This window comes from Bombus impatiens, unplaced genomic scaffold, assembly GCF_000188095.3.
Source record: "Bombus impatiens unplaced genomic scaffold, BIMP_2.2 scf_0133, whole genome shotgun sequence".
Taxonomy (NCBI): domain Eukaryota; kingdom Metazoa; phylum Arthropoda; class Insecta; order Hymenoptera; family Apidae; genus Bombus; species Bombus impatiens.
In genome coordinates, this window is record NT_176552.1 from 298390 (window position 1) to 308978 (window position 10589).

At 39.8% G+C, this 10589-nt stretch overlaps 1 protein-coding gene across 3 annotated transcripts in view; it reads right to left on the bottom strand.

Moving 5' to 3' along the window:
* The window catches only part of LOC100741129 (calcium-transporting ATPase sarcoplasmic/endoplasmic reticulum type), a 55612-nt gene that overhangs the window by 4616 nt on the left and 40407 nt on the right, over positions 1-10589 (bottom strand). Inside the window, exons 4-12 of one of the 3 annotated variants that reach the window (XM_012381440.3) lie at positions 9588-9974; positions 8818-9305; positions 7639-8644; positions 7323-7543; positions 7102-7237; positions 6873-7025; positions 6675-6808; positions 6473-6590; positions 6262-6379 (exon numbers count right to left, since the gene is read on the bottom strand). In XM_012381440.3, coding sequence (XP_012236863.1) covers positions 6262-6379; positions 6473-6590; positions 6675-6808; positions 6873-7025; positions 7102-7237; positions 7323-7543; positions 7639-8644; positions 8818-9305; positions 9588-9974 — 2761 coding nt within the window. Of the gene's footprint in view, positions 1-4365; positions 6380-6472; positions 6591-6674; positions 6809-6872; positions 7026-7101; positions 7238-7322; positions 7544-7638; positions 8645-8817; positions 9306-9587; positions 9975-10589 lie in introns of those variants that run through there. The other 2 variants (XM_033318973.1, XM_033318972.1) reach the window with 2 other exon arrangements.

The window sequence follows — 10589 nt, forward strand, 5'->3', positions numbered from 1 at the left end:
CGATTCCGAACTGGTCCGCTTCCGGTCCCACGAGCGAACTCCCGCGAATTTCACATCCTTTCGACCATTCCTCGCACGTCCAGTCGATAACGGAGCGAGTCGGAATCCTGGAGCAATTTCTGATCCAGGCTACGGTAGTTAAGAATGGTAGAGGTCTCCAAGTGTCCATTAAACGTTCCGCGAACAAACGTTCTGCCGGTACTTCGATTTAGAAATTGAAAAAGAAGAAGGAAATACGAGAAACCGAGTGAAAAAAAGATATACGAACGAAGTTTATGAAAGTCACTTCGAGTGATCAAAAACCTTTATTTCCTTCATCTCCAAACCTAATAAATAAACAAAAAAAAGAAAAGTACTAGAAAGAGGAAAGAAAATATGTTAAAAAAAAAAAAAAAAGAAGTACCATGTACACCCAGAAATCGCTAACAATATTAACCACGGCACGGGACGTCGTAGTACAATAAAGGATAAGATACAAACAGATCACGGGAATGGCAGGAGAAGTGAATGAATGAGAGAGAAGAAGGTACAAATAGTCGCAGGCGTGAATGGAGACAAACACTTATTACAGTTCACATTGTATTAAGTGTTCGATGTTCGTACACGCGGCAGATGCCACTTCTCAATTATATACCGTATTCTTATCAAGTAATTTCTAACTCGTGGTAGGCCGATCAATGAAACTTCGAACACGCATTAGTAACACACCATTGTTTTTTTTTTCTTTCTTTCTTTCTTTTTTCTTTCTTATCTTTTATTACAACAAGTAACGCACTAGATCGGACCGCAGTTAATCATCGTATTGAGATTAATGATAGCCGCGATGCGATATTTATACTTTCACTTATAATTGTTGTTCCGGTCTCGATTCGAACTTCTCTGTGTATATATGTGTGTGTTTGTGTGTATGTGTACTCGAATAAATAAAAATAAACTGATAAATAAACCTTTCGATTTTTACTAACGACAGATGAAAATATCTGTCGCCCATAAATCGATCGACGTTGTCTTTTTGTTAATTTACAATCATCGATCGAAATATTGGTATACACGTATAATATATATATATATGTATATACATATATATATATAGACTGTTCTATTTCATAGCGATCCTGCGAGTAACTCGCGATCGTTTATAATTCTTTATATTACTATTAACTTCTTCTTTCCGTGTACAAGATCGAACCTCGTCCCGGTTACTCGTTAAACTATGAATATACCCGGGTCTAATTAATTAGGATCATCACACACCGTGGCTCGCCACAACGTGCATCCGTGGCGATGATAGTATGCATCAAAAAAAATCATTCAATGTAGTCGCACTCTCTATTATAAGTTATTAATCATTATTATTATTAATATTAATATTATTATTATCTCATTATATCATTAGAAATAGGTACTTCCTGCACGAACGATGCGACCGTGGTTTCATCATCGTAGCTATATCGTACTAGATTAGGTTACTTGAAGCGTTGGGCAAGCTTCTTGCGAAGAAACGTGGAACTTTCAATAATTTATTTACCTCCCCCCCTCTTGCTTTTTATTTCTTCTTTCTCTTTATTATTATTAATCAATTGTTAATCAATACGTTTCGAGTTATATCTTCTTCAGGTTTGAATGAGAAGATTTATACTACGAAGGTAGATAAGTCAAAATATATATACTTATATATATATATCTTTTTTTTTCTTTTTTTGCCTGACAAATTGCAAAATAATTTCTCGTTCGATCGTCGATCGAAGGAGATATACTCGAAGGCGCGCGCCGATCGCGATTCAATAGTGCGATCAATTGCCCAACGCTGCATTGGCCTTCTCTTTCATCGATGGCACTCTCTACTGCTCCTCGGCTTCTTTGTCACGGATCTTTTGTCAATGAGAGTTAATTAAAAGGGAGGAAGTGAACGAAGAGCAAAAGAAAAGGAAAAGTGAAAGATGAAGAGAACACAATCCACACAATATGCAAGTACTTACAAACGTTCGAGACGTCGAGTGAACGAAAGAAAGCACGGAATTTCTCTCGTCAATGTTTATTGAGCGTTGATGAAGTGCTGTCAGACCGTTCTACTTTTCTTTTTGTTTTCTTTCAATCATCTTTTTAATATTTCTTTTTGCTTTTTCTGACCGTATCGGCACCACGATCCTCGCTGATATCTCCGTGCTGATACGACAATTAAATTCGAAGAGAGGGAAAGAAGAAAATAGGAAAGGCTAAACATTTATAACGTTACACTTTCATTTTTCGTTTATCGACTATGTCTCGCACGAGATTATCGGAGAAAATCGTGCCGATACTTCATCATATCTCGCTGTACAAAAAGTAAATTCCGTTATTTCGAATAAAACATACAAGTTAGTGAGTTGAATACAGTCGAGAAAGGAGGGAAAAGTATGAAATAAAATAAAAGCGTGGTTTAGAGTGCGCGCACGCTCTAGCGCTGCACCTTAAGCACGTGGACAAACGGATTGTACAAGTCTTTTCGATGTTTCTTTACGAATCCTTGCTTCACGGGTCTGATTAAGTTTAATTATGTCCATACCAAAGTAGTATGGCGCCCTAACCGGTAATTAATATATATATACACATACATATATGTATATTTATATATTACACTAGTCGTTACACTGCGAATGGCGCTGTCTCACGCAGAATTAAATTAATTATATGCACTCGTCGCGTCGAACGAACGGTGGACACACAAAGAAAAAAAGAACGGAGAAAAAAAAGAGAGAACGTTCTCATCGTCTCGTCTTTTTTTGAACGCAAAAGGTACGCAAACTGATCCTCGAGGCCACATCGTCAGTCTTGTTGCGTTTGCACGTGGTCGAGGAATGGCTTATCCGATTTTTATATATTTCGCCTTAGTTTGCTCGCCAAAAAAAAAAAAAAAAAAAAAAAAAATCGTTCTAAAACGGATAATTCTAACGAGACAAATAAAGAGGGCGTTGGAGAAGTAATCGTACTATTGGTGATTGCCACCTAATGACAAAATCCGCAATCACCTACTTGCCAGCCCAATAGAACGCGTTGTAACGCAGAACGACGATCTTCGCGAAACTCGAGTTTATCCGCGCTTCGTCAATTTCCGATTGAATAAGATTTTTTTCCTAAATACTTGCACATACTTAACATTGAAAACATAATGTTCCTCGGGATTGAAGTTTCCTAGCGAAAATTGTCCTGCTGAGTGTTCTAATTTTTCTTTTACGCGAAATAAGATCGACAAGAGTGCGTTTTACTACGCCAATGAACGTTTATCGTCGGCTTTCTCGGCTCGATGGCTACACATATTCAAGAGGATGGAAGTGATGCAGATTTCGAATCGAGATAAGGGCACGCTCAGACAATTTGCTATGTAACAGATACGTTTGTTAGAAAAAAAGTTGCATAATTATTTTATTCGAACTGGTTCGTGGGTTCGAAAATGCGAAGGATTTCTTTCGTTCTCGTCGCGTAACTTCGTAACCGGACTTCGCTAAGCATTTGCTTATTACTAACGCGGTTCGTAAATTAATGACATGCAATTAGTGTTCCCTATGAGACTTTAATTGCGCTGCTACGTCTGTTTCCACACTGCACGATCGATGTAAATATTCATCAAGCTCAACGATTTCGCGTACCGATATTTGTAAATTTTGTCCGATCTTTATCTATTGCAACTTGTTTCTTCTGTGTTAAATTACGTCATACTAAAAAAAAAAAAAAAAAAAAAAAAAAAAATATAAAATGAAAACACGGCACTCGACTCGGCCGAATGACACTATTTTTTTCTTCGTATCTTCCTAACGTGGTACGATTTATAAAACCCCGAATGAGAGAAATGACTAAGAGACAGCAGTTAGATGCGTTAAAAAGGCCCACGTATACTCGTGACGACACCGGATCTTTCGCTTTCGCATGTGGCGCGTGTATATTATATAGCATGGGTGTATCTGATGGCGAATCTGAACTCGAAATCTCGTTCGATGCTCGAGCATTCTTATCTACGTTGGTTGTAACAACAAGAACAACTAGAAGAAGAGAAAGAAGAAAACGACGACGATGATGATAATGAGGATATGAAAGTATTTATAGAGGAAAAGCTATGCAGTTCTCTTGGACGTTCGACTGAGCAACGTTTGTAACGTGTCAAGAACTGATCTAACACATTTATACTGTCCAGGGTAAATAACATTCATAACATTCATTTTTACAATTTCTTATATGTGAAAACTGTATCGTGTCTCTGTACAAAGAAAAGAGAGAAAAAATAGATTATCGGACAGTGAACGTTCGTGATGGCGTCAACTCTTTCATCGCGGTGATCCACTTTAGTCGACTTATTGATTAAAGTCAATTTTATTCACCTGATAACGTGTACTTTCGTAGAAATGATATATTATTCAAATACGCTAAAACTATCGTCCGCTATTTACCTATAATTCCACAATGAAAGAGTCAGGTGAAGAGATTCCAATGCCTTGAACTGTCGGCAATTGTTGTTAATAGGAACAAAGATATACTTCCTGATCGAGCGTTCTCGTGTTCAGACCACCATCCTGAGGGAGATTAATATGACGAGACACGGACTGTCAAAGACCATAGATCAGTGTCGAATTATTTCTTTTTTGTATCTTATACGCACGAGCCTTTGCAGTCCGTGTCCGGTGAATTAGTGGTATTACAAATCTATTACGTGGCATCGATTGTTTAGACACAAATCACATCCAGTAAAGTACACGTGAAGGTAACAGCGTGGATGCAATGATAGTGCAAAGATGTTAGGATGATCCTGCCGTGCTAACGTAATTCGAAGGTAAAGTTTAAAGTATACGTAAATTTCGTTTTTTACCTGTACACTGTTGAAGTTGACTCTTACTTGTACCAGGCTAAATATCGAGTAATTAAAGAATGCCTTAAACAGATGTAACAATTGAGTATCATCAAGGAAATAGGTAAAGCACAGCAGGATTCGAAAACCATTGTTAGTGATTGTTCTACGAGGTGAATATTCTTGTTTTGGTTAAGATTTACCATCGGTAGTACGGTTGTGCATGCAATTACTCGTCTACGAGGGAAGGAAGACATAGTTAATAGACGGGTTCAAAGGTGAGATCCATTAATTTTTCAACTTCATGCACAATCTCTGCGTTGATATTTCAGCAACGGGTTAGGCAGTTCCAGTTTTGTCGTCTTGATCGAAGGAGACACTCCAAGTGCTAAGGATTAACGAATAACAACAAGTGTTTTAAGAACAAGCAACAACAAAAGCGGCTAGAGTTAGATAGAAAGATAAACAGTGAGAGAAAATTAAAATTAGGAATAAATACGGCATGGAAAATATAAAACATCTAAGGATGTTCTTCGAGTAAAAATGAAAGGAACAAAATTGTATGACGTGTGTGCTGCTGTGCGTTAGAAAAGTTAAGTGTCCAAAAATAGAACTACCGCAAAATATCGTGCAACATGCTCTCTAGGACTCTATTCTGTCGATGTTTTAACTAATTCAAAGAGAATTTTGATATTCGACTTTACTTGCAATAACTTGCTTCTCAGTTACAAAACGCTAAGACATCGTCAGATGTGCAGTACGTATAAAACAGTAATATACAGGCTACACAGAATTGAAGGTATTACCACAAACTATCGATGAATAAATTAATGTTTTAGAAGTGCATTGTGCTCAAATATCATGCAATGTGTATACGTTTTAACAACAGGGTTAGGGAAACGGGTGTACTAATGTATCAAGGTTAGAAAAAACATTGGTGGGTGTCGTTTCTTTCTTTTCTTTTGTTGGGGAGGGAAAGTTAATGTTTAAAAGGCACTCGTAGAAAATAATTTAACAATCACAATAGTTTTGATTGCGCGGGGTCTCTTTTTTATCACTCGAAGCCACTGAAACCCGTAATATGATTGTAGAGCGACTTCAGGGTACGGTGTGATGCGGGCATGGTGGGCCTTGGTGGCAAATCTGTATTGGTTGTACTAACACCATGCACAACAGTCAAACTGGTTAAAATCTCACTTAAACGCACTTCAATTAATAACTTATCTTCGAGGCTTCCCGGGCAACGGGGAAGAACTTCGGTTTTTGTTTAAATGCAATTGCAAGTCCGAGAACTCAGTTGCAAAATGTTTTCCATAGGAAAAACACTGTCTGTTAGACTAAATGTTTGTTTTCACGGACGTTCTATATGGGACAAATACTTAATAGTCCAAAGAACACAGCCCACATTAGAACGATCCAAAGCACTGAGTCAATTGGATTCTCACCATCTGCGAACTTTCTGGCAATGAACTTAAGAGTTTCGTCGAGAAGTACCACTGGAATGGAGAACTTCATAACGGTAACCCACTCCTCGCCCGTTAGAGGAGTAACTTGGAATACAGACTAAAACAAATAATAATTTATGTTATTACATTACATCCATATAAGAACAGTGAGAAAATGAGCAGCAGTTCTTTTTGTTGCATCTTTATATACCGAAAGGACGTCGATGTAAAGGATGACAAAGTGGAGTGTGAAAGAAAGAGCCATAGAGGCAATGAGCCACATGTTAGACCAGGGCGGCATAGTGACGAGAGACTGATTCTCAGATAAACTGAAAGGAAATAAAAAGAAAGTAAAGTAGAAATTAATATAAGTTTAAACGTTTACAAGAGGAGATTCGTTTGTATGGTATCACCTGTTCATAGCATTCAACATTTCAATGGTTACGAGTACAGACAGAGCCATCGTCATGGGATGAGGATCTGTGAAGATCTTGCAATTAACGCCTTTGAATTCATCGCCACCACCCAAGCACGCCAAGTGATGAGTCTGAAAATCACAGCAATTATCGTTACGATGACGTATCAAGAGCATCGACTAATATGATAATTACCAATTGATAATAGCTCATCTGTGGTCCATGCGGACTGTACATGAACCACCACGCGGCTGATCCAACAGTCGCAGCACCTACATATCCACCAATAGCCATATAGCGGAAGAACAACCAACCAGAGATGAGAGATTCGTCGGCTTTACGAGGAGGCTATAATATTATAAATATAATTATAATTTCCTTTTACATTTTCATAAAATACAACTTATTTACTTGACAACGTTACCTTGCTCATAATGTCCAAATCAGGTGGATTAAAACCGAGAGCAGTAGCTGGAAGACCGTCAGTTACCAAGTTGACCCACAAAAGTTGTACAGGGATCAGAGCTTCGGGAAGACCAAGGGCGGCAGTCAAGAATATACTATAATTATCAAGAAGAATTGAGTAAGTTGTTTACCGTTTCTTTAATCAATATTTGATACACATATTGGTTTATCCGTACAAACCTTACGACTTCACCAATATTGGAAGAAATCAGATAACGAATGAACTGTTTCATGTTGTTATAGATGGCACGACCTTCCTCAACAGCGGCGACAATGGAAGAGAAGTTATCGTCAGCTAATACCATCTCAGAGGCAGATTTCGCGACAGCGGTACCAGAACCCATAGCAATACCAATCTCGGCTTTTTTCAGAGCAGGCGCATCATTTACACCATCACCAGTCTATGATCGAGGAAGGAAAAAAAATAAAAAATAAAAATAAAAATCACGACTTACATTTCTTACGATATATAGACAGCATCGATTAAATAACCTACCATAGCCGAAATTTCATTCATGCTTTGTAAGAACTCAACGATCTTGGATTTGTGAGCGGGTTCTACACGAGAGAACAAACGAGCTCTGGCGCAGGCAGCCTTCTGTTCCGACGAAGGAAGATCATCGAATTCACGTCCAGAGTATGACTTTCCGGTCGTATCTTCATCTTCACCGAAGACACCGATACGTCTACAGATGGCTTCAGCAGTAGCCTTGTTGTCGCCAGTAATGACAATAACACGAATACCAGCGGCACGACACCTGGCAATCGAGTCAAATACTTCCTTGCGAGGTGGGTCAAGCATACCAACGACACCGATGAAGGTGAGGTCCTTTTCGTACGTGTAGAACTTCGTGGAGTCATCAAGATCCATATCGTCGGGTTTCATTGGGTGATCAGCAGTAGCAAGAGCAAGACAACGCAGAGTGTCTCGGCCAGTACCATATTGGCGAGTCAGATCCAATATACGATTTTTCAGAGTAGATGTAAGAGGAACCTTGGTAGATCCAACACGAGCGTGCGTGCACCTGTCCAAAACACCTTCTGGGGCGCCCTTAACGAACAATTTCGGTCCAGTACCCAATTTAGTTGGTTTCAAGGGTGTACAGTAAGAAGACATAGATTTACGATCGCGAGAGAACTCCAGAGTGAATTCTTTCTTCCATTTCGTCTCCATGTCTTGTCTAGCAGCGATGGCCGTGTTACGCCTATCCAGTCCGCTCTTAGAGACACCGTACGGATTGATCTTCTCCGCAAGAACGATAAGAGCAGTCTCTGTTGCCTCGCCGACCTTCTCGAATGCTTGTTTGAATTCGTTGAAATCGATAGCGGAGTCGTTGCACATGATACAGATCGTACCGACTTCGTGAAGAGTTTCGTAGTCTTGACCACGAATCTTCTTGCCTCTCAAGAAAATCTCACCAACTGGTTCGTAGGTCGAACCAGTGATCTCGAATTCGTGGAAGCTGCTGTCGTTGCCCTCGATCTTATCGAAGATGAACATTCTGTAACAATTTGTAAATTCTTAGAGAAAAATATACAAGAATTAATTATTGGCCACAAAATCATCATTATGAACGTTCGACTAGTGCCACGTTGGTACCACGAAAATTTGAAAATTCCCAAATCAGCATAAAAATTACGAACATCGTGCTAATAGTCCATCGACATAACTTACCGGCTAACAGACATCTGGTTGGTGGTCAAGGTACCAGTCTTGTCCGAACAGATGACAGAGGTACAACCTAAGGTCTCGACGGATGGCAAGGATCGCACGATGGCGTTCTTCTTCGCCATACGACGGGTACCCAAAGCCAAGCAAGTGGTAATTACAGCCGGCAAACCTTCGGGGATGGCGGCTACGGCTAGGGCAACAGCGATCTTGAAGTAGTAGATGGCTCCCTTGATCCAGGATCCACCATGAGCGGGATCGTTAAAGTGGCCAATGTTGATAGCCCAGACAGCCACGCAGATCACGGAGATAACCTTCGATAATTGTTCGCCAAACTCGTCCAGTTTCTGTTGCAGAGGCGTTTTGATCTCCTCGGTCTCGGACATCTCGGTACGGATCTTACCAATGGCGGTGTTCAGTCCAGTTCCAATGACGACACCGCGAGCCTTACCCGCGGCTACGTTAGTACCAGAGAACAAGATGTTCTTCTTGTCCTGTGTGACGAAAGGAAAATAAAATTATTACGGAAGGAAAAAGTAAGATGGAAATAAGATTATAAGATTATGTTTTATCAATTTTGGTCAATGGTCTGATCAGTTAGCAGATCCTTAGATGTCAAACTGATCGACTTCGCGTCCTGTCAATTTCTCAATATCGTTATTGAAATTCGTTATCAGATATTATTCCAAATATTACTCTAAATACCCGAAAGAAAATTTTAGCCTTAATGTTCATCGTTCGCAAAACCATGGGAATATTATATCAACTACACGAACCTGATTGACGGCACGTGGGTCAGGCACAGGATCCGTATGCTTGATCACCGAGACAGATTCACCGGTCAGGATAGACTGATCGATCCTGAGGGTAGTCGAGAAGATCTTGGTTAGACGGATATCGGCCGGGATCTTGTCACCGACGGACACTTCTACGATGTCGCCGGGCACGATCTCCTTGGCACGAATCCTCTGCACGCCGGCTTTGTCCATTCGCAGGACTTTGCCCATCTCAGGCTCGTACTCTTTCAACGCTTCGATCGCAGACTCGGCATTACGTTCTTGCCACACACCGACCACGGCGTTGGCAATAAGAATGAGCAAAATGACGAAGGGCTCGACGAAGGCCGTGAACGCATCCTCGTGCTCCTCAAATAAAGCTAATACCTGGAGAATCGTGAATTCGTTCGTTAGAAATGTACATTCGTGCAGGTTTCTATCATGCGATTTTTCCTGCCTCAGTTATAGATATAGACGAAATATATGATATACATATATGACTATGTAAATGTAAAATGCTTCTGAACAGTATTGTTATCACTAAAAGGCAGTAGGGAAAATGTATAACAAAGGAAACAAGAACGTACTTATTGTCGTACTGTCCCGAAACGAAGAACGACAGGTCGAAGGACCGATAGGTCGGCGACATTTTTCTAATTTGCTTATACAAGACGTTTTTATTATACGAGATCATTGAAATTCTTTTTAGCGGCAGCAACGATCGGTGCGTTGTATAATCTCTTATCGCGCGTTCAATATTTTTATTAATAACAAACGAAAGATTTTTGACTGAGAAATTTTAAATCACCGTGTACGTATGTTTTATTTTTGCAGCTCAAATGTTGCCCGATAGTTCCGCTCTCGTATACAGAGTGGTTGGTAACTGGTGGTACAAGCGGAAAGGGGGTGATTCTACGCGAAAAAAGAAGTCGAAAATATAGAACAAACATTTTTCGTTTGAGGCTTTGTTTTCGAGAAAATCGACTTTGAATCTTCGCTCGG